The sequence below is a fragment of the Python bivittatus genome, unplaced genomic scaffold (genome assembly GCF_059951505.1).
Source record: "Python bivittatus isolate LINGU-HERP-01145 unplaced genomic scaffold, Pbiv_v1 ctg000440_np1212, whole genome shotgun sequence".
NCBI classification, from domain to species: Eukaryota; Metazoa; Chordata; class Lepidosauria; order Squamata; family Pythonidae; genus Python; species Python bivittatus.
In genome coordinates this window covers 10,714,051-10,739,163 of record NW_028277063.1, presented here as the reverse complement: position 1 = coordinate 10,739,163, position 25,113 = coordinate 10,714,051, and the positions used below count along the sequence as shown (strand labels likewise).

At 38.3% G+C, this 25,113-nt stretch overlaps 3 protein-coding genes across 3 annotated transcripts; all 3 read right to left on the bottom strand.

Annotated features, from left to right (window-relative positions):
- Positions 1 to 350: 350 nt before the first annotated feature.
- On the bottom strand, positions 351 to 1,127 carry LOC148215805 (olfactory receptor 14I1-like). The gene has a single exon (XM_088142519.1). The coding sequence runs from the start codon at positions 1,125 to 1,127 to the stop codon at positions 351 to 353; it is 777 nt and encodes a 258-aa protein (XP_087998645.1).
- An 8,498-nt stretch (positions 1,128 to 9,625) lies between these two features.
- Positions 9,626 to 10,402, bottom strand: LOC148215804 (olfactory receptor 14I1-like). Its single transcript, XM_088142518.1, has one exon. It carries the CDS (start codon positions 10,400 to 10,402, stop codon positions 9,626 to 9,628), a length of 777 nt encoding a protein of 258 aa, XP_087998644.1.
- An 8,334-nt stretch (positions 10,403 to 18,736) lies between these two features.
- LOC148215803 (olfactory receptor 14I1-like) lies at positions 18,737 to 19,513 on the bottom strand. The gene has a single exon (XM_088142517.1). It carries the CDS (start codon positions 19,511 to 19,513, stop codon positions 18,737 to 18,739), a length of 777 nt encoding a protein of 258 aa, XP_087998643.1.
- Positions 19,514 to 25,113: the final 5,600 nt, after the last annotated feature.

Sequence of the window (25,113 nt, the reverse complement as noted above, 5' to 3'; positions counted from 1 at the left end):
CCAAAGTCAGCCAGCTGGCTTCAATGCCTAACACAGGAAGAACTCATGTTCTCTTGGTTTTGGAGCCAGGACCTTAACCATTAGACCAAACTCATATAGTTAATACCTGCAACTCCCACTTTTTAAATAATTCCTTTATCACTATCTCTTTTTTCTCTCCCCATTCAGTAAGAGCGCTCTCTCTCTCTCTGTGTGTGTGTGTGTGTGTGTGTGTGTGTGTTTCTAAGGATTATACCCAACAGACTTAATGGTCAACTGGGTTTCACAATTGTTGACATAGTAAAGGTGCTAGTCTTTAAGATGAAATTCTCTCGTTTTTTTTTTCTTAAGCAAACATTATATAGTTGTTCTTACCATAGTTTGGTATTTTGAATTGTAATCCTTTCGTTAAACAACTTCCATAAAGCAGTTTTGATATCCTTATTCCTCATGCTGTAGATACAAGGGTTCATCATTGGAGGGATCACAGAGTAGACCACTGCAAGGGCCTCATCCCAATTGTAAGAAGACTCACGGTTTGGTATGATATAGGAAAACATACCTGTACCAAGTAATAAGCAGACAACAATTAGATGGGGAATGCAAGTAGAGAAGGCCTTTTGCCTACTTGTCATTGAGGACATGTTCAATACTGTCTGAAAGATTTTTACATAGGACATGATAATTAAGATAAAACAAACAACACCAACCAAAGTACTAAAGAGAAGAGCCCAGATTTCACTGAATTTGGGATCAAAGCAGGAGATCTTGATGAGGTGTGGGATTTCACAGAAGAACTGATGGATGACTTTGGAGCAGAAAGGCAATGAAAAGAGGGTTCCTGCATGAATGGCAGCATTAAGAAAGCCTAGCATCCATGCACCACCTGCCATCTGGAAGCAGCTTCCCCAGTTCATCATAGACATATAGTGTAGAGGGTGGCAGATAGCGACATATCTGTCATAGGCCAGAGCAGTGAGAAGGAAAATGTCTGATGACAGGAAGAAGACAAAGAAGAACATTTGTGCAACACATTCAGAATATGAAATCATTCTTGTATTCTTGAGGGCACTGGCCATTGACCTGGGAATGGTGACAGAGGTGGATCCCAGGTCAACAATTGCTAAATTGACCAGAAAGAAATACATTGGTGTCTGAAGATGGCTGTTCAGTACTACCAGAATGATGAGGAGAAGATTTCCCATCAGGATAGCCAGATACATCATGAGGAAGACCACAAAGTGCAAAATCTGGAACTCCCATTGCTCAGAAAATCCCATAAGTAAGAAATCTGTGATGACAGTCATGTTTGGCATCATTTCACTGAAATTTTAACTGTTGGAAAAGAAAGACCATATAAATCTCTTGTGTGAGAATATGATCCCATATAACCACAAAATATGGTGACTCCCATGATGTAAAAGGACACAGTTAGATCTAAAAAGATAGTTCTTCAGTACCAGCTTCCTTTTATTAAGAAACAAATTTAATAGAAGAACATAGCATGGTTATGGTTATCAAATGTTGGCATAGCATTTGATCGTTTCATATAATTAGGGAATTCCATTTTTGCCAACCTTTGAAATTTTAGAGACAATCATTTACGTTTCTTCTAATATTACAGAGATATTACAAATATCATTTTTACTTACACCCCCACCCCCAAATCTGCAGCCATGAGATATATCCAAGGATGTGAAATAAATCAGGTTTGATTGCAAATTTAGTTGGATTCTCCTTCTGAAATAGAGTAGAAGAACTACCGTGCTGTTTGTGTAGGCTTTGTGTAGACAAAAGAATATTATTGAAGAAGCCTTTCTCTAGATACACTATCTAAGCATGTCTACAACAATTGGTCAAGAGAAAAATAAGAAATAAGTTGAAGCTCCAGATTTGATAGTTTGATTGGCACAACACAGACACTGCAGTTGCATCATTGAAAATGTTACATTTCTCTTTCCAAACTTTAGCTTATTTTTCTCAAAACTATATATATGACCAAACAAAAAAACCAAACAAAACTCAGCTAAGAAGCCAGGTTTTTACAAACTTGCCCATTGAACCTTTCTTGAATATTCTTTACAAATTTAAAATTTAAAAACTTACTGTTTCCACATTGAGCCTTTTAAATAAATAAAATAGATAATGAAAATGATCCTTCATACAAGCCTTTTGTGCTCACTTTTTTTTCCTCTTGTTTCTTCATATTTTTTTCACATCTCACAAACCTCTCAAAGTTTTTTTCTGACAGATTTACAGCACAACTCTAGTTCAACCACAGGCGTATGATGAAGATTGATGGAGAAAAAGCTAGCACTGAACACCAATGAATGTGAAAGTCATATGATGGAAATGAATCCTTAACTGGCATCCAGAGATTATGGTTGTTTTTCCAAAACAGACCTGAATTAAAATATGCTAACTAGCCCCACAGGGAACAGGGACACAACATTAAAGTCCTCTATATGCAAGGGAATGATTGCACAATCACAACTGTAGTGGTGGAAGATGCAATTCTCCAGTGGCATGGAAAGGACATGATGTTTCCTTTCAACATGAGAAAGGTCCAATACAAAATATTACTGATAGTAGCATTGGTCCAGCAAATAATGTCTGGAATTTTGCACACCTCTATATTTACCAGGTTCACACAAATATTCACCATTAGAAAGAGGCTCTTATATGCCTTCAGTCATGCAAACTATTGCTTACAGAAAAGTGGAAGTTTCTCTTCGGTAATTAAGGATTGAGGCAACACCTGATGTTTTGTTTACTGCCTTTAGTTTTCCATAATCCTGTCAGAATATTATGTCATGAGCTAAAATGGCTGTCTCCTAAGGACCAGTGTACTCAAGTATTCCTTAGAATTAACACTACATCACAACTTTGATTTGCACTATCAAAGACACTTTGAATTAAACTCTAGGGTTGTACATATAGGTTTGGTTGCAGACACTGTCCTACTTAAAGTCCATCAACTGAAATAATACAGGTCTAATATAAGCATCCATAGGGGTATAAATGGGGCAAGTGACAAAATATGTGTGAGGACAAACTCCTGACAAACTCTATCCTTCATATACATATATGTGATGTTATGAACCAAGTACGAAAGGAAAGAGCTTCCATCAAGACATCACAAAGCATGTTGGTTATTTTTGCATCATGATGCTTAATGATTAAGTCTTTGCTACCTTCAGTCTGTGCTATTCTAATTCAGCTTCTCTAAGTCATTGAATGAACAAGTTGTGGTGCATACCATGGACTATATCTGAAGTTAGTAACCTGAGAAGAAACTGAAGGAAGGGAAAAGAAAAAAAGAACCAAGCATAACAAGAAAGCAAACAAATAAAAAAGTAATCTAAGAAATCACATACCCCTTGACTATGTGAAGATCAGTGAGTGGACTAGTTTGAAACCAGACCACTCTGGTAGCCAGTGACTAGATGAAAACTGAACATCAAGCAACACCTACTTAGTCCAGCAATGACAGCAACAATCATTGAGGCCCAACTGTGGCAGAAAGGAGAAGGACAACTGTAAAAAGGATGACTTTTTGCATTTGATGATGCACCTCATTTCCTACACACACACACACAGGCTTATTTGGTGAGAGCATGTGAGAGTGAAAAGTATGAACATGAAAATGCTTAAGCAAAACTTAGCTATACTGTGCTATTTGTTAGATGACTAACAAAATTTTGCTTGTGTGTACTCTTGTCATTTAGTGTGGATTACTCATTCATTCTTCACCCTTTAGGGGCTATTATCTCACTGAAATATGTATGGCTGTGTTGTCTGCATAAATTCCCAACTGTTGACCAAGGCTATATCACAAGTAATCTAAAGATGCCTGTTCCAGGTCATTCACAAGCCATAAAGCACAATAAGTGGGAAGGTCTGATTACATGTGTCTCAGACTAGCAAAGAAAGATTGATTGAGTACAAATGGGATAAAACACAGTTTTCCTTTTTAGTTTTAGGAAGTAAAACAAAATAAATAAAATCTGTGGATTATTTCTGTAAGTTTCAGCTTTAGGGCTTGAAGCTAACTGGTCAGAAAACCTGCTACCAGACTCCTTCTGATTGTGGATTAACTATGAGTGAGACAAAACATGCCTTTCCTGATTTATTGTAACAGTAATTCAAAAGTTCTAGGGATCTCTGGATTATCTCTCTAAATTTCAGCTTTACTTCCAAGACTAAATGGAGGACTTCCACAAATAATGATTTCTATCATCATTCCACAGTTGCCATAGTAATATAAATCCTTTCTTTGTTAGTGATATCTCATCACAATGATGGCCAGATGACAATTGAAAATGCTAGTTAGAAAACCTCCATTGGAGTTTCAAAATTATCTCTATGACTATCAGATGGCAAACCGAGATAACAATTTGGACTGACGGAAGGAGTTTGTACTGTGGAGACCTGATATGATCACTACCCATAATTCTAAGTATAAAATCTTAATTAAAGTAATAAGTGTAAACAATTGGCATAATACAAGAATGTAAGTAGTTTCTCAAATTTGCTTAAATCAATATCACCATTCAGTAATTTGCTTTCTAAAATATAGGAACTGAATTGGAATGTAAAACCTCAGAACATGGAAACTGATATCATAATCTGGAGTCCTACCAACATTCCTGATTATCGTTAGATCTGTCTCCTCTAGGACCACAGCATCACAGAAAAGTTAAATTCAGTCTAGGACTTGGCTCACTCATTTGGGTTCCTGAAGTGCTACTTCAGCTTGACTTGTCTGTACATCTTGTAGTGATGCAGTCTACATGGAGACCAAACATTACCCATTGTGATGTCGTGCTGATGCTGTCTGCCTGAGGATGAGAGGTATCTACTTGATACTTCTCATGTCAATTGCCTGGAGAGAAAATATAGCCATGGTATCCTCAGATTGATGTTACATAATTAAAGAAAAAAGGCCAGTATCTTATTGCTAACAGTTAAACTGACAGATGTATGATGGATTGATTAAGAAAAAAAAGGAAATTGATTAATGAGCAAACCTTAAAATCAGGATGAAAAACTATTTAGTCTTACATAGAATAAATATTCATACAGTCCCAATAACTTGGATAAAAATAATCTGCACAGCTTTTCAGGGGCTGACTCAGAAATCATATAAGTTGGGTGATATCTATCAGTATGTTTTAAGGTGGATTTCTGCACTGAGCAAGACTCAATAGCCTTAAACTATGCTTTTATGATTGTGTGGATGTATCATGGGCCAAAGCATATTTATGAAAAAAAAATCTGTTGAATTTGTTACAGTATTCCAAGGGGTATCCAGTTTGTTTGCTTATTTGTCCAAAAAAAAAAAAAAAAAAAGCCATTAAAACTTGAGACTCACAGCAGTTTACAATAATAAAATATTAAATACTCTGATACAAGGGAACCCAGAAGCAAAATAATAAATAACAATAAAATCAGATAAATCAGTGTACTGAAAGATGCCCAGTTGGTGCCAATCAGACCTCCATGTGGAGGCTATTCTATAAGGGGGTAGCCACCCCAGAAAAGCACTACCTTTTATTCTCACCTCTCACAGACAAGGACACTCAACAACCCTATTCAGGACAAGCATACTAAACAAATGACTAAACAGACTAAACAGTCTATCTAGAGAGACTCTTCTTTAGATACCTAGAAGCCAAGTCATACAAGGCCTTAATATTTAAAACCAGCACTTTGATTTCTATCCAGAAACCTATCAGAAATCAGCTCAGTACAATATAGGTATAAATGTACACTACCCTGAGTCATATGTTGAGAAGACAACTACTGTATATACATTGACCAAATAAATAAATAAAATATGTAGGATAAATGCCACATGTGGGCAGCTGCCTTCTTCAACAACTGCAGTGTTCAAGTATTCTTCAAAGGTATGTCTATGTATAGCACTATTCAAGTCTATCCTGGTGGTGATGAAGGCATGAACTGTCAGGTCTTCCTGCTCCAGGTAAGGTTGCTACAACAGTCAAAGCTGGGCTGATTCTTTGGCCATGGCCTCCATCTGTTCTTCTGACAATAGTTATGAATCTAGGAGAATAGCCAAGTTACGCTCTTTCAGAGAAGTAAAAGGGAAAATCATTCATTTATTTAATGCGATTTAGAGACAAGACTCCAAATGACTCTGAGTGGCTAACACAAAAAAGAAGAAAAAGAAGAAAAGAACGAAAAAAAAAGACATGGATCATAAACATCCAGAAGGCAAACTCTCTATAACAATAAAACATTCTATAAGGGCTCAACTGCCATTCTTCCCAAAGTTCACGGAGAACAGTCACATTTTCAATAACTTTCCAAACATCATCAAGATTGGAGCTGTATGGAACTCTGGGGGGAAGCTATTCCAGAAGGCAGGAGCTACAGCATAGAAGGCACACTTCTTAGATCTCAATAGATGACTTTTTTTTTTTTTTATCAAAGGGACCTGAGGTGCACTCACTGTGTCTGATGTCAGCAGACAGGGAGAAACAATTGCACACAAGCAATCCTACAAATAGCTAGGCCCTATGCCATGAAGGGCTCATTGGTGATAACCAGAATCTTGAATTGCACATGGAAGTCAACTAGTAGTCAATGTAACTCGTATACAGTGACATCACATAGACATAGTGTGGCCCACCCATCACTACCTGCACTCCTGTATTCTGGACCAGCTGTAGCTTCTGAGACTTCTTCAAGGACAGCTTCATATAGTGTATAGTGCAGTAGTCCACCCATGAGGTGACTAGGGCATAAGTGACTGTCTGAAGTGCTTCCTGATCCTGGAACAGGCACAACTGGTGCACTAGATCAATTTACGCAAAGGCCCTCTTGGCCATTGTTGCCACCTACTCATTGAGCAGGAGCTATCTATTCAAGACAACCATCAGATTGTGCACCAGTCTTGAGTGGGGAAGTGCAATCCTATCCAAGACTAAAGATAGAAAGTCCCCAGAACCAGAGGGCCCAAATATCCAGACATACAGTTTCAGCAAGATTGAGTGTGCGCTGATGGTTTAGGGCTTTAACTTCAACATATTTTGCCATCTATGGTGAATAGCAGTTTCAGTAAGGTTCAACTACTCACTGTTTCAGTGTGTGTGTTTTTGCTTAGGTGCAAACTGATTCCACAGTGGCAAATGTTTCAGTTTCACAGTTTCAACAAGGCTACTAATGCCTTGTTCAATTGGGTCTGTTCTTTCAGGGATTGAGAAATAGACACAATGAATGCTGGGTGGAGAGGAGCTCTAAATAGATCGTGGCGGTATCTGCAATGCCTTGACAAAGTACATCCCTACACCCAATCTTGACATATTGATTGTATGCCGTTGGTGTCCTGCATTTGCTTGCAGACAGCTACCCTGGGTGAAGCAGCTATTAGCCTGAAAAACAGACTGCACTAGGGTGATCCACACACAGTAAAGAAATCCTATTGTCTCATCCACAACATCACAACGCCAATATTTGCTTCTATAGAATATGCTATCATCTCTTACCCTGCCTGAACACATTTTACATAGGATATACCAGTCCACCTCTGCACAAAATCTGACACCAGTAATGAATATTTCCCAGAGCACTCTGACCCCAACCTCGAGATTGCTATCCTTAAGAAAGGAAATGAATATATATATATATATATATTTAATTACCAAATATTTGAGCAAGAGAAGAATTAAAACTATCTTCCATTCATTAAACAGACATGTTTCTTATCCCAATATACAGTCAGGTCCAGAAATATTGGGACATCGACACAATTCTAACATCTTTGGCTCTATACACCACCACAATGGATTTGGAATGAAACAAACACAATGTGCTTTAACTGCAGACTGTCAGCTTTAATTTGAAGGTATGTACATCCAACTCAGGTGAACGGTGTAGGAATTACAACAGTTTGCATATGTGCCCCCCACTTGTTAAGGGACCAAAAGTAATGGGACAATTGGCTTCTCAGCTGTTCCATGGCCAAGTGTGTGATATCCCCTCAGTACCCCAATTACAATGTGCAGATAAAAGGCCCAGAGTTCATTTCAAGTGTGCTATTTGCATTTGGAATCTGTTGCTGTCAACTCTCAAGATGAGATCCAAAGAGCTGTCACTATCAGTGAAGCAAGCCATCATTAGGCTGAAGAAACAAAACAAACCCATCAGAGAGATAGCAAGAACATTAGGCGTGGCCAAAACAACTGTTTGGAACATTCTCAAAAAGAAGGAACGCACCGGTGAGCTCAGCAACACCAAAAGACCCAGGAGACAACGGAAAACAACTGTGGTGGATGACCGAAGAATCCTTTCCCTGGTGAAGAAAACACCCTTCACAACAGTTGGCCAGATCAAGAACACTCTCCAGGAGGTAGGTGTATGTGTGTCAAAGTCAACAATCAAAAGAAGACTTTAACAGAGTGAATACAGAGGGTTCACCACAAGATGTAAACCATTGGTGAGCCTCAAAAACAGGAAGGCCAGATTAGAGTTTGCCAAACGACATCTAAAAAAGCCTTCCCAGTTCTGGAACAACATCCTATGGACAGATGAGACCAAGATCAACTTGTACCAGAGTAATGGGAAGAGAAGAGTATGGAGAAGGAAAGGAACTGCTCATGATCCTAAGCATACCACCTCATCAGTGAAGCATGGTGGTGGTAGTGTCATGGCGTGGGCATGTATGGCTGCCAATGGAACTGGTTCTCTTGTATTTATTGATGATGTGACTGCTGACAAAAGCAGCAGGATGAATTCTGCAGTGTTTCGGGCAATATTATCTGCTCACATTCAGCCAAATGCTGCAGAACTCATTGGACGGCGCTTCACAGTACAGATGGACAATGACCCAAAGCATACTGCAAAAGCAACCAAAGAGTTTTTGAAGGGACAGAAGTGGAATGTTATGCAATGGCCAAGTCAATCACCTGACCTGAATCCCATTGAGCATGCATTTCACTTGCTGAAGACAAAACTGAAGGGAAAATGCCCCAAGAACAAGCAGGAACTGAAGACAGTTGCAGTAGAGGCCTGGCAGAGCATCACCAGGGATGAAACCCAGCGTCTGGTGATGTCTATGCATTCCAGGCTTCAGGCTGTGATTGACTGCAACGGATTTTCAACCAAGTATTAAAAAGGGAAAGTTTGATTTATGATTATTATTCTGTCCCATTACTTTTGGTCCCTTAACAAGTGGGAGGCACATATGCAAACTGTTGTAATTCCTACACCGTTCACCTGAGTTGGATGTACATACCTTCAAATTAAAGCTGACAGTCTGCAGTTAAAGCACATTGTGTTTGTTTCATTCCAAATCCATTGTGGTGGTGTACAGAGCCAAAGATGTTAGAATTGTGTCGATGTCCCAATATTTCTGGACCTGACTGTATAGTATCATCAACCTATTAATGTGAAAATGTGGATGTCACATCTAATTTCTCCTTCGCTTAGGGTTACTACTTCTAATTCCAACTTATTAACCATTTCATATAAGTGTATGTGTCTGATTCACAGGACTATGCCCAATGTATCTAATTAAGTAAATTGTGGTTCACAAGGCTTATAAGATAATAAAGATGTTAATATTTAGGACAAAAAAAATCTGTTTTTTTTTAGTGCTTAAGCAAAAGATATATAGTTGTTCTTAGCATGGTCTGCTATTTTGAATTATAATCCTTTGGTTAAAGAACTTCCATAAAGCAATTTTGATATCCTTATTCCTCATGCTGTAGATTACAGGGTTCATCATTGGAGGGATCACAGAGTAGATCACTGCAAGGGCCTCATCCCAACTGTAAGAAGACCCAGAGTTTGGCATGAAATAGGAAAATATGCCTGTACCAAGTAATAAGCAGACAACAATTAGATGGGGAATGCAAGTAGAAAAGGCCTTTTGCCTGCTTGTCATTGAGGACATGTTCAATACTGTCTGAAAGATTTTTACATAGGACATGATAATTAAGATAAAACAAACAACACCAACCAAAGTACTAAAGAGAAGAGCCCAGATTTCACTGAATTTGGGATCAAAGCAGGAGATCTTGATGAGGTGTGGGATTTCACAGAAGAACTGATGGATGACTTTGGAGCAGAAAGGCAATGAAAAAAGGGTTCCTGCATGCATGGCAGCATTAAGAAAGCCTAGCATCCATGCACCACCTGCCATCTGGAAGCAGCTTCCCCATTTCATCATAGACATATAGCGTAGAGGGTGGCAGATAGCAACATATCTGTCATAGGCCATAGCAGTGAGAAGGAAAATGTCTGATGACATAAAGAAGAGAAAGAAAAACATTTGTGCAACACATTCAGAATATGGAATCCTTTTTGTATTCTTGAGGGCACTGGCCATTGATCTGGGAATGGTGACAGAGGTGGATCCCAGGTCAACAACTGCTAAATTGACCAGAAAGAAATACATTGGTGTCTGAAGATGGCTGTTCAGTACTACCAGAATGATGAGGAGAAGATTTCCCATCAGGATAGCCAGATACATCATGAGGAAGACCACAAAGTGCAAAATCTGGAACTCCCATTGCTCAGAAAATCCCATAAGTAAGAAATCTGTGATGACAGTCACGTTTGGCATCATTTCACTGAAATTTTAACTGTGAGAGAAAGAAACACCAATATAAAAAAATCTTGTGAGAGAATATGATTCCATTTTACAAATCTATACACACCAACTATCTTAGTTTCACGGTGATAAGGTCACTCCCATAACATAAAGAACTATATTTATAACTTACAAGATAAATTCGTCAGCACCAATTTTCTTTATTAACAAACCAATTCTACAGGAGAAGAATACAGTACAGTGCAAGGTTTTATCATTTTATCTAATTAGATAATCCCAATCTTGCTTAAACGTGGAGTTTAGATACAAGTTTGCTTCGTTGTAATACACAGAGGCATTATAAACATCATTTGGTCCTATATACCATAAAATCTGCAGCTTTCAGATAGCCCAAGAATGTGAAGTAAATCAGGCTTGATTGCAAGCCTAATTAGATTCTTTATCTGGAATGGAGGAACCACTATGTCCTTTGCCTTTAACAGCAGAATATAGTTGACCAAACCAGACTCAGATTATCTACATGGAACTTCAACAAAAAAAGAAAAAAAAGTTTTTAAAAAAAGGCAGAAGTAGAAATAATATTTGAAGCTTCAGGTTGGATACATTCCTGATTAGCACAACACAGACACTGTAGATATATCATGGGGGGGGGGGGGGAGGCTATTTCTCTTTCAAGACTTTAGCTTATTTTTGCTAAAGCATAAAATGACAAAAGAAACCAGATGGTGGAAAAAAGGCTAAGAGACCCGTTTTTGGCTGAACCTTTCTTGGATAGACTTTAGAAAGATGGAACTTTTCAAGCTTCACAATGTCGCTTTCTATCGATAGAGAGGTAGAGGTAGAGGTAAGAGATAGAGATAGAGATAGAGATAGAGATAGAGATAGAGATAGAGATAGAGATAGAGATAGAGATAGAGATAGAGATAGAGATAGAGATAGAGAGGAAAGCATAGAAAAATTGCAAGATATTCATGAAAATTTCTACAGACAGACTGTGTTTGGTGAAATGTGCATAAAAATAAGTACAATTTTTAATGATGATTTTTAAGAATTGTAACTGATACAGAAACAGGATCAACTCAGTTTAAGAGTAGAAAAAGGAGAAACTGAGTAAAACCAAAACTTCTCACATGTGATTACAACCTTCCCTGATCGCAACTGTTGATTCTCTGAAAGCTAGGAATAAATATTTTATACTCAAAGGCAGTTTGTCATCTTTCATCACCTTTCATCTTCTATCATCAATATCCTTATCAGAATGTAATATCTTTTGCACATATTCTGTGAGACGCTCAATTTTATCGGGCTAGCTTTTAACCTTGTCCTGAGTTAAATTACTGATTATGATATTAACTCATAAAATAGTTTTAGCTTCTCTGTTTCTCCTACCCAACACCCTCTTCATGCTAATCTGCTTGTGTTAAACTCACAATGCATTACTTTATTTATAGTTATGTCTAATCAAAGGTGACAGAGTAATCAGCAATTTGATGAATATTAGCAAGTCACAGTAGCAAGTTTTCATCACATCAATATTTATCATGTATGCTTTACTCAGGTGTCATTTGGAATATAAGAAGTCATCACCAACATCCAAGTAAAGTTAAGCAGAATTTACCGTGACTGAAGTGGAGATAGGCAGCTCAGTAAACTCCAGATGAATTCAAACAATTTGCATCATGCTAGTCTACACGCTTGTCCATGTTCTGGGGAAACAGTGGAGGAAGGAGTGCTACATATGCCAGCATGGGTTCTTGGAGGAAAAGCGAGTTACATATTTTAATATATAAACAGATAATATTGGAGTTGAGAGATGAGTGATTTAGGGCTAAAAATCAGAAGTGGAGATGAAGAAAAATAGAAGAAACAAACAGAGAGATACATTCTTGATAGAATACCCATTCTTATGATGGAAATGGATCTCTGGCTAGGCTCCAGAGATTATGGCTTTTCTGCCAAAACAGACCTGAGTTAAAAACAAAAGAAAAAAGAAAAAAGTAGATTTTCCAGACCAACTGACCACCAAAACTTGCATTCTAAAGCCACCATTCACATAATCCAGTTGTATTTATTATGCTGAAAATTTGGTGAAACTCAAACTTGTCTTCCTCAGTGTTTACTAACCAGTCCCATATGGACACAACATTAAAGGTCTCTATTCGCAAGGGAAAAATTGCAAGGTAGTAATTGTAGTAGATGTAACTCTTCAGCTCTGTTGTCAAGAACTTGATGTTTCCCTTCAATATGAGGAAAGGACAGTACAGACACAAAATATCACTGACAGTAGGGTTAGTCCAGCAAACAATGCTGAGAATTATGCATGCCTCTATTTTTACATGGTTCACACATTCACTACTAGAAAAAGGCTCTCAAATGCTTCAGTCATGCAAACTATTATGTATAGAAAAGTAGAAGTTTCTTTATATAAACGAGAACTGAGGTATGGTTGATGCTTTTGATTACTGCCTATAGTTCTCTATAATGTTCTCAAAATATTATGTCATGAGCTAAAGTAATTGTTATATAAAGACCATCATATCTATCCCCAATATGCCTTAGAATTAACATTACTTTACAACATCAACTTATCATACAGAGATTTAATGATGGCAGCCAGCAGTGGCTTCCTAATAAATGACATACGTATTTCTAAAAGGGAAGCCAAGTGAAATCTTCTTTATTAATGGTTTGCAATTTATTGTTTGCACCAACACTAAGAATAGTAACAATGGATATTAATAGATAAATTAAAATTCCATTTGTGGTAAGGTTACCCCCTCCCCCAATGTTTTATATTTTAAGAGGCATTCTGATGTTAATCTCAAACAGATATTTTATGTTATGAGCTAAAATGGCTGTCCCCTAAGGATCACTGTATCCAGCTCAAATATTCCTTAGAATTAACACTACAACACAACTTTGATTTGCACTATCAAAGACACTTTGAATTAAACTCTATGGTTGTACATATGAGTTTGGTTGCAGACACTGTCCTACTTAGAGTCCATCAACTGAAATAAAGAATACAAATCTAATATAGGAATTCACAGGGGTATAAATGGGGCAAGTGACAAAATATGTGTGAGGACAAACTCCTGACAAACTCTATCCTTCATATACATATATGTGATGTTATGAACCAAGTACGAAAGGAAAGAGCTTCCATCAAGACATCACAAAGCATGTTGGTTATTTTTGCATCATGATGCTTAATGATTAAGTCTTTGCTACCTTCAGTCTGTGCTATTCTAATTCAGCTTCTCTAAGTCATTGAATGAACAAGTTGTGGTGCATATCATGGACTATATCTGAAGTCAATAACGTGAGAAAAACCAGAGGGAAGGGAAATGAAGAAAAAAAAAACTTCAAGCATAACAAGAAAGCAAACAAATAAAAAAGTAATCTAAGAAATCACATACCCCTTGACTATGTGAAGATCAGTGAGTGGACTAGTTTGAAACCAGACCACTCTGGTAGCCAGTGACTAGGTGAAAACTGAACATCAAGCAACACCTACTTAGTCCAGCAATGACAGCAACAATCATTGAGGCCCAACTGTGGCAGAAAGGAGAAGGACAACTGTAAAAAAGATGACTTTTTGCATCTGATGATGCACCTCATTTCCTACACACACACAGGCTTATTTGGTGAGAGCATGTGAGAGTGAAAAGTATGAACATGAAAATGCTTAAGCAAAACTTAGCTATACTGTGCTATTTGTTAGATGACTAACAAAATTTTGCTTGTGTGTACTCTTGTCATTTAGTGTGGATTACTCATTCATTCTTCACCCTTTAGGGGCTATTATCTCACTGAAATATGTATGGCTGTGTTGTCTTCATAAATTCCCAACTGTTGACCAAGGCTATATCACAAGTAATCTAAAGATGCCTGTTCCAGGTCATTCACAAGCCATAAAGCACAATAAGTGGGAAGGTCTGATTACATGTGTCTCAGACTAGCAAAGAAAGATTGATTGAGTACAAATGGGATAAAACACAGTTTTCCTTTTTAGTTTTAGGAAGTAAAACAAAATAAATAAAATCTGTGGATTATTTCTGTAAGTTTCAGCTTTAGGGCTTGAAGCTAACTGGTCAGAAAACCTGCTACCAGACTCCTTCTGATTGTGGATTAACTATGAGTGAGACAAAACATGCCTTTCCTGATTTAATGTAACAGTAATTCAAAAGTTCTAGGGATCTCTGGATTATCTCTTTAAATTTCAGCTTTACTTCCAAGACTAAATGGAGGACTTCCACAAATAATGATTTCTATCATCATTCCACAGTTGCCATAGTAATATAAATCCTTTCTTTGTTAGTGATATCTCATCACAATGATGGCCAGATGACAATTGAAAATGGTAGTTAGAAAACCTCCATTGGAGTTTCAAAATTATCTCTATGACTATCAGATCAAGATAACAATTTGGACTGACGGAAGGAGTTTGTACTGTGGAGACCTGATATGATCACTACCCATAATTTTAAGTATAAAATCTTAATTAAATTAATAAGTGTAAACAATTGGCATAATACAAGAATGTAAGTAGTTTCTCAAATTTGCTTAAATCAATATCACCATTCAGAAATTTGCTTTCTAAAATATAGGAACTGAATTGAAATGTAAAACTTCAGAACATGGAAACTGATATCATAATCTGGAATCCTACCAACATTCCTGATTATCGTTAGATCTGTCTCCTTTAGGACCACAACATCAAAGAAAAGTTAAATTCAGTCTAGGACTTGGCTCACTCATTTGGGTTCCTGAAGTGCTACTTCAGCTTGACTTGTCTGTACATCTTGTAGTGATGCAGTCTACATGGAGACCAAACATTACCCATTGTGATGTCGTGCTGATGCTGTCTGCCTGAGGATGAGAGGTATCTACTTGATACTTCTCATGTCAATTGCCTGGAGAGAAAATATAGCCATGGTATCCTCAGGTTGATGCTACATAACTAAAGAAAAAAGGCCAGTATCTTATTGCTAACAGTTAAACTGACAGATGTATGATGGATTGATTAAGAAAAAAAAGGAAATTGATTAATGAGCAAACCTTAAAATCAGGATGAAAAACTATTTAGTCTTACATAGAATAAATATTCATACAGTCCCAATAACTTGGATAAAAATAATCTGCACAGCTTTTCAGGGGCTGACTCAGAAATCATATAAGTTGGGTGATATCTATCAGTATGTTTTAAGGTGGATTTCTGCACTGAGCAAGACTCAATAGCCTTAAACTATGCTTTTATGATTGTGTGGATGTATCATGGGCCAAAGCATATTTATGAAAAAAAAATCTGTTGAATTTGTTACAGTATTCCAAGGGGTATCCAGTTTGTTTGCTTATTTGTCCCCCCCCCCAAAAAAAAGCCATTAAAACTTGAGACTCACAGCAGTTTACAATAATAAAATATTAAATACTCTGATACAAGGAAACCCAGAAGCAAAATAATGAATAACAATAAAATCAGATAAATACAATCAGTGTACTGAAAGATGCCAAGTTGGTGCCAATCAGACCTCCATGTGGAGGCTATTCTATAAGGGGGTAGTCACCCCAGAAAAACACTACCTTTTATTCTCACCTCTCACAGACAAGGACCCTCAACAACCCCACTCAGGACAAGTGTACTAAACAAATGACTAAACAGACTAAGCAAACTCAGGGAGGCAGTGAAGGACAGGAAGGCCTGGCGCGATAAGGTTCATGGGGTCACAAAGAGTTGGACATGACTTAACGACTGAACAACAAAAAACAGACTAAACAGTCTATCTGGAGAGATTGTTCTTTAGATACCTAGAAGCCAAGTCATATAAGGCCTTAATATTTAAAACCAGCACTTTGATTTCTATCCAGAAACCTATCAGAAATCAGCTCAGTACACTATAGGTATAAATGTACACTACCCTGAGTCATATGTTGAGAAGACAACTACTGTATATACATTGACCAAATAAATAAATAAAATATGTAGGATAAATGCCACATGTGGGCAGCTGCCTTCTTCAGCAACTGCAGCGTTCAAGTATTCTTCAAAGGTATGTCTATGTATAGCACTATTCAAGTCTATCCTGGTGGTGATGAAGGCATGAACTGTCAGGTCTTCCTGCTCCAGGTAAGGTTGCAAGTGGTACAGCAGTCAAAGCTGGGCTGATTCTTTGGCCATGGCCTCCATCTGTTCTTCTGACAATAGTTATGAATCTAGGAGAACAGCCAAGTCACGCTCTTTCAGAGAGGTATAAGGGAAAATCATTCATTTATTTAATACAATTTAGAGACAAGACTCCAAATGACTCTGAGTGGCTTACACCAAAAAAAGGAAAAAGGAAAAAGAAAAAAGGAAAAAGGAAAAAGGAAAAAGAAAAAAGAAAGAAAAAAGAAATAAAAGATCATAAGCATCCAGAAGGCAAAATCTCTGTAACAATAAAACATTCTATAGGGGCTCAACTGCTATTCTTCCCAAAGTTCACGGAGAACAGTCACATTTTCAATAACTTTCCGAACATCATCAAGATTTGAGCTTTATGGAACTCTGGGGGGAAGCTATTCCAGAAGGCAGGAGCTACAGCATAGAAGGCACACTTCTTAGATCTCAATAGATGACTTTTTTTTTTTTTTTATCAAAGGGACCTGAGGTGCACTCACTGTGTCTGATGTCAGCAGACAGGGAGAAACAATTGCACACAAGCAATCCTACAAATAGCTAGGCCCTATGCCATGAAGGGCTCATTGGTGATAACCAGAATCTTGAATTGCACATGGAAGTCAACTAGTAGTCAATGCAACTCGTATACAGTGACATCACATAGACATAGTGTGGCCCACCCATCACTACCTGCACTCCTGTATTCTGGACCAGCTGTAGCTTCTGAGACTTCTTCAAGGACAGCTTCATATAGTGTATAGTGCAGTAGTCCACCCATGAGGTGACTAGGGCATAAGTGACTGTCTGAAGTACTTCCTGATCCTGGAACAGGCACAACTGGTGCACTAGATCAATTTACGCAAAGGCCCTCTTGGCCATTGTTGCCACCTACTCATTGAGCAGGAGCTATCTATTCAAGACAACCATCAGATTGTGCACCAGTCTTGAGTGGGGAAGTGCAATCCTATCCAAGACTAAAGATAGAAAGTCCCCAGAACCAGAGGGCCCAAATATCCAGACATACAGTTTCAGCAAGATTGAGTGTGCGCTGATGGTTTAGGGCTTTAACTTCAACATATTTTGCCATCTATGGTGAATAGCAGTTTCAGTAAGGTTCAACTACTCACTGTTTCAGTGTGTGTGTTTTTGCTTAGGTGCAAACTGATTCCACAGTGGCAAATGTTTCAGTTTCACAGTTTCAACAAGGCTACTAATGCCTTGTTCAATTGGGTCTGTTCTTTCAGGGATTGAGAAATAGACACAATGAATGCTGGGTGGAGAGGAGCTCTAAATAGATCGTGGCGGTATCTGCAATGCCTTGACAAAGTACATCCCTACACCCAATCTTGACATATTGATTGTATGCCGTTGGTGCCCTGCATTTGCTTGCAGACAGCTACCCTGGGTGAAGCAGCTATTAGCCTGAAAAACAGACTGCACTAGGGTGATCCACACACAGTAAAGAAATCCTATTGTCTCATCCACAACATCACAACGCCAATATTTGCTTCTATAGAATATGCTATCATCTCTTACCCTGCCTGAACACATTTTACATAGGATATACCAGTCTACCTATGCACAAAATCTGACACCAGTAATGAATATTTCCCAGAGCACTCTGGCCCTGACCTCAAGACTGCTATCCTTAAGAAAGGAAATAAGAGGGGAAAATATATATATTTCATGACCAAATATTTGAGCAAGAGAAGAATTAAAACTATCTTCCATTGATTATGGAGACATGTTTCTTATCCCAAAATATTGTGTCATCAACTTATTAATGTGAAAATGTGGACGTCACACCTAATTTCTCCTTCGCTTAGGGCTACTACTTCTAATTCCAACTTATTAACTATTTCATATAAGTGTATGTGTGTGATTCTCAGGACTATGCCCAATGCATCTAATTAAGTAAACTGTGCTTCACAAGGCTTATGAGATAATAAAGATGTTAGTCTTTAGGACAAAAAAAAAATCTGTTTTTTTTTAATGCTTAAGCAAAAGATATACAGTTGTTCTTAGTAAGGTTTGGTATTTTGAATTGTAATCCTCTGGTTAAAGAACTTCCATAAAGCAGTTTTGATATCCTTATTCCTCATACTGTAGATTACAGGGTTCATCATTGGAGGGATCACAGAGTAGATCACTGCAAGGGCTTCATTCCAACTGTAAGAAGATTCAGGGTTTGGCACGAGATAGGAAAACATGCCTGTACCAAGTAATAAGCAGACAACAATTAGATGGGGAATGCAAGTAGAGAAGGCCTTTTTCCTGTTCGCTATAGAAGACATCTTCAGTATTGTGATAAAGATTTTCACATAAGATATGACAATTAATATAAAACAAACAACACCAAGCAGTATACTAAAGAAAAGAACCCCAAATTCAGTGAATTTGGGATCAAAGCAGGAGATCTTGATGAGGTGTGGGATTTCACAGAAGAACTGATGGATGACTTTGGAGCAGAAAGGCAATGAAAAAAGGGTTCCTGCAAGCATGGCAGCATTAAGAAAGCCTAGCATCCATGCACCACCTGCCATCTGGAAGCAGCTTCCCCATTTCATCATAGACATATAGTGTAGAGGGTGGCAGATAGCGACATATCTGTCATAGGCCATACCAGTAAGAAGGAAAACGTCTGATGACATAAAGAAGAGAAAGAAAAACATTTGTGCAACACATTCAGAATATGAAATCATTCTTTTATTCTTGAGGGCACTGGCCATTGATCTGGGAATGGTGACAGAGGTGGATCCCAGGTCAACAACTGCTAAATTGACCAGAAAGAAATACATTGGCGTCTGAAGATGGTTGTTCAGTACTACCAGAGTGACGAGGAGAAGATTTCCTATCAGGATAGCCAGATACATCATGAGGAAAACCACAAAATGCAAAATCTGGAACTCCCATTGCTCAGAAAATCCCATAAGTAAGAAATCTTTGATGACTGTCACGTTTGGCATCATTTCACTGAAATTTTAACTGTTGGAAAAGAAAGACCATATAAACTTCTTGTGTGAGAATATAATCCCATATAATGAGACAATATGGTGACTCCTGTGATATAAAAGGCCACAGTTAGATCTGAAAAGATAGTTCTTCAGTACCAGCTTCCTTTTATTAAGGAACAAATTTAATAGAAGAACATAGCATGGTTATGGTTATCAAATGTTGGTGTAGCATTTTATTGTTTCATATAATTAGGGAATACCAATTTGGCCAAGCTTTGAAATTTTAGAGACAATCATTTACCTTTCTTCTAATATTACAGAGATGTTACAAATATCGTCCTTACTTATACCCCCACCCCCAAATCTGCAGCCATGAGATATATTGTGAAATAAATCAGGTTTGATTGCAAATTTAGTTGGATTCTCCATCTGGAATACAGTGGAAGAACTACCATGCTGTTTGTGTAGACTTTGTGTAGACAAAAGAATATTATTGAAGAAGCCTTTCTCTAGATCTAAGCATGTCTACAACAATTGGTCAAGAGAAAAACCAGAAATAAGTTGAAGCTCCAGATTTGATAGATTGATTAGCACAACACAGACACTGCAATTATATCACTGAAAATGTTACATTTCTCTTTCCAAACTTTAGCTTATTTTTGTCAAAACTATAAATATGACCAAACAAAAAAACCAAACAAAACTTGGCTAAAAGGCATAAGAAGCCAGGTTTTCACAAACTTGCCTGTTGTACCTTTCTTGAATAGTCTTTAGAAATTTAAATTTTAAAAACTTACTGTTTCCACATTGAGCCTTTTAAAAAAATAAAATTGATAATGAAAATGATCCTTCATACAAGCCTTCTGTGCTCACTTCTTTTTTTCCTCTTGTTTCTTCATATTTCTTTCACATCTCACAAACCTCTCAAACTTTTTTTTGACAGATTTACAGCACAACTCTAGTTCAACCACAGGCGTATGATGAAGATTGATGGAGAAAAATCTAGCACTGAACACCAGTGAAAGTGAAAATCATATGATGGAAATGAATCCTTAACTAGCATCCAGAGATTATGGTTCTTATTCCAAAACAGACCTAAATTAAAATATGCTAACTAGTCCCACAGGGAACAGGGACACAACATTAAAGACCTCTATAAGCAAGGGAATGATTGCACAATAACAACTGTAGTGATGAAATATGCAATTCTCTAGTGGCATGGCAAGGACATGATGTTTCCCTTCAATATGAGGAAGGTACAGTACAAAATATTACTGATAGTAGCATTGGTCCAGCAAATAATGTCTGGAATTGTGTACACCTCTATATTTACCAGGTTAACACAAATATTCACCATTAGAAAGAGGCTCTTATATGCCTTCAGTCGTGCAAACTATTGCTTACAGAAAAGTGGAAGTTTCTCTTCGGTAATTAAGGATTGAGGCAACACCTGATGTTTTCTTTACTGCCTTTAGTTTTCCATAATCCTGTCAGAATATTATGTCATGAGCTAAAATGGCTGTCTCCTAAGGACCAGTGTACTCAAGTATTCCTTAGAATTAACACTACATCACAACTTTGATTTCCACTATCAAAGACACTCTGAACTTAACTCTACGGTTGTACATAGAAGTTTGGTTGCAGACACTGTCCTACTTAGAGTCCATCAACTGAAATAAAGAATACAAATCTAATATAGGCATCCACAGGGGTATAAATGGGGCAAGTGACAAAATATGTGTCAGGACAAACTCCTGACAAACTCTATCTTTCATATACTTATATGTGATGTTATGAACCAAGTTATGTACCCCTTCATGGATCACTGCCTTGTCATGGTGAAGGGGCTTGTGTAACTCAGTGAAGCCATGAGCTATACCGTGCAGGGCCACCCAAGACGGACAGGTCATGACAGAGAGTTCTGACAAAATGTGGTCCACTGGAGAAGGAAATGGCAACCCACTCCAGTATCCTTGCCAAGAAAACCCCATGGACAAGGTCAAAAGGCTAAAAGATATGACTCCGGAAGATGAGCCCCTTAGGTTGGAAGGTGTCCAATATGCTACTGGGGAAGAGCGGAGGGCAATTCCAAGTAGCTCCAGAAAGAGTGAAGCGGCTGGGCCAAAGCCAAAAGGACGTTCAGCTGTGGATGTATCTGGAAGCAAAAAGAAGGTCCGATGCTGTAAAGAACAATATTGTATAGGTACCTGGAATGTAAGATCTATGAACCAAGGCAAGCTGGATGTGGTCAAACATGAGTTGACAAGATCAAACATCGACATCTTGGGAATCAGCGAATTGAAATGGACATGTCAGGCCTAGCCCAAGGAACTCCAAGAGTCCATGAAAATTCAGTTCAGCAATGTTTATTAGCTACAACCTCTAATAAGAATCTTCCCAGACTGAAACCCCAGCTCCCAAGTAATGCCAGTCACAACATTGTGAATTCCTCAGGGAGGTGCCAGTCTCATCCTCTTATCTCTCCCACTCGCCTCAGGCAATGAAAGAAAATGTTTTTCTCCCTGAGTCTGGCCTTCATAATTCCATTCCATCACAGGACAGGAAAGATTAATTTAATTTGGGTGACCATTATATCTACTACTGTGGGCAAGAAACCCTTAGAAGAAATGGAGTAGCACTCATAGTCAATAAGAGAGTGGGAAAGGCAGTAATGGGGTACAACCTCAAAAACAACAGAATGATCTCAGTGCGTATCCAAGGCAAACCATTCAACATCACAATAATCCAAGTCTATGCCCCAACCACTCATGCCGAAGAAGCTGACGTTGACCGCTTCTATGAAGACTTACAACACCTTCTAGAACTAGCACCAAAAAAAGATGTTCTTTTCATCATAGGGGATTGGAATGCTAAAATAGGAAGTCAAGGAATAATTGGAATAACAGGCAAGTTTGGCCTTGGAATACAAAATGAAGCAGGGCAAAGGCTAATAGAGTTCTGTCAGGAGAACAGGCTGGTCATAGCAAACACTCTTTTCCAACAACACAAGAGACGACTCTACACATGGATGTCCCCAGATAGTAAATACCGAAACCAGATTGATTATATACTTTGCAGCCAAAGATGGAGCAGCTCGATACAGACAGCAAAAACAAGACCAGGAGCTGACTGTGGCTCAGATTATGAGCTTCTTACTGCAAAATTTAGGCTTAAGTTGAAGAACGTAGGGAAAACCACTAGACCATTCAGGTATGACTTAGATCATACTCCTTGTGAGTACACGGTGAAGGTGATGAATAGATTTAGGGGATTAGATTTGGTAGACAGAGTGCCTGAATAATTATGGATGGAGGTCCGTAACATTGTACAGGAGGCAGAAACTAAAACCATCCCAAAGAAAAAGAAATGCAAGAAAGCAAAATGGCTGTCTGATGAGGCTTTACAAATAGCTGTGGAAAGAAGGAATGCGTAAAGCAAGGGTGAAAAGGAAAGATATAAGCAACTAAATGCAGATTTCCAGAGAATAGCAAGGAGAGATAAGAAGGCCTTCTTAAATGAACAATCCAAAGAAATCGAGGAAAACAATAGAATGGGGAAGACTAGAGATCTCTTCAAGAAAGTTGGAGATATCAAAGGAACGTTTAGTGCAAAGAAGGGCATGATAAAGGACAAAAAAGGCAGAGACCTAACAGAAGCAGAAGAGATTAAGAAGAGGTGGCAAGAATACACAGAAGAACTATACAAGAAAGATCTTAATGTCCCTGATGTCCATGCTGGTGTGATCACTGATTGCCAACATTCGCTGGATCATCGAGAAACCATGAGAGTTCCAGAAAAACATCTATTTCTGCTTCATTGACTATGCTAAAGCCTTCGATTGTGTTGATCACAACAAACTGGGGCAAATTCTTAACGAGATGGGGGTACCAGACCATCTTACCTGTCTCCTGAGAAATCTGTATGAGGGCCAAGAAGCAACAGTTAGAACTGGTCACTGAACAACCAACTGGTTCAAAATAGGGAAAGGAGTACGACAAGGCTTTATACTGTCACCCTGCTTATTTAACTTATATGCAGAGTACTTCATGAAAAATGCCAGGCTGGAAGAATCACAAGCTGTAATTAAGATGGCAGAGAGAAACATCAACAACCTCAAATATGCAGATGATACCACTCTAATCACCCTAAGTGAAGAAGAACTAAAGAGCGTCTTGATGAGGGTGAAAGAGGAGAGTGTGAAAGCTGGCTTGAAACTCAACATTAAAAAAAAGTAAGATCATGGCATCTGGACCCATCAATTCCTGGCAAATAGAAGGGGTAGAAATGGAAGCAGTAACATACTTCATTTATTTGGGCTTCAAGATCACCGCAGATGGAGACTGCAGCCATGAAATTAAAAGACGCTTGCTCCTTCGGAGGAAAGCTATGGCAAACCTAGATAGCATATTAAAAAGCAGAGACATCACCTTGCTGACAAAGATCCACATAATCAAAGCTATGGTTTTCCCAGTAGTATGTATGGCTGTGAGAGCTGGACCATAAAGGAGGCTGAGCACCAAAGAATTGATGCCTTTGAACCGTGATGCTGGAGAAGACTAAGGAGTCCCCTGGACTGCTAGGAGGTCAAACCAGTCAATCTTAAAGGAAATCAACCCTGACTGCTCATTGGAAGGCTTGACAATGAAGCTCAAGCTCCGATACTTTGCTTACCTAATGCGAAGAGAGGACTCTTTGGAAAAGACCCTGATGCTGGGAAAGATTGAAAGCAAAAGGAGAAGGGGACGGGAGAGGATGAGATGGTTAGATAGTAGCACTGAAGCAATGAGCATGAAACTGAGTAAACTCCAGGAGGCAGTGAAGGACAGGAAGTCCTTGCATGATATGGTTCATGGGGTCACGAAGAGTCAGGCATGACTAAACAACTGAACAAGAACAACAGCATGAACCAAGTATGAAAGGAAAGAGCTTCCATCAAGACATCACAAAGCATGTTGGTTATTTTTGCATCATGATGGTTAATGATTAGGTCTTTGCTAACTTCAGTTTGTGTTATTCTAATTCAGCTTCTCTAAGTCATTGAATGAAAAAGTTGTGGTGCATATCATGGACTATATCTGAAGTTAGTAACCTGACAAAAACCTGAGGGAAGGGAAGAGGAAAAAAAAGCAAAACTCAAGCATAACAAGAAAGCCAACGAATAAAAAAGTAATCTAAGAAATGTGCTCTTCACTATGGGAAGATCAGTGAGTGGACTAGTTTGAAACCAGACCACTCTGGAAGCCAGTGACTAGGTGAAAACTGAACATCAAGCAACACCTACTTAGTCCAGCAATGACAGCAACAATCATTGAGGCCCAACTCTGGTAGAAAGGAGAAGGACAACTGTAAAAAGGATGACTTTTTGCATTTGATGATGCACCTCATTTCCTACACACACACACACACACACACACACACACACACACACAGAGGCTTATTTGATG

Bases quoted from the DNA above. Each gene is read 5' to 3' on its own strand.
- LOC148215803 (XM_088142517.1), bottom strand. From the start codon at position 19,513: ATGTATTTCTTTCTGGTCAATTTAGCAGTTGTTGACCTGGGATCCACC.
- LOC148215805 (XM_088142519.1), bottom strand. From the start codon at position 1,127: ATGTATTTCTTTCTGGTCAATTTAGCAATTGTTGACCTGGGATCCACC.
- LOC148215804 (XM_088142518.1), bottom strand. From the start codon at position 10,402: ATGTATTTCTTTCTGGTCAATTTAGCAGTTGTTGACCTGGGATCCACC.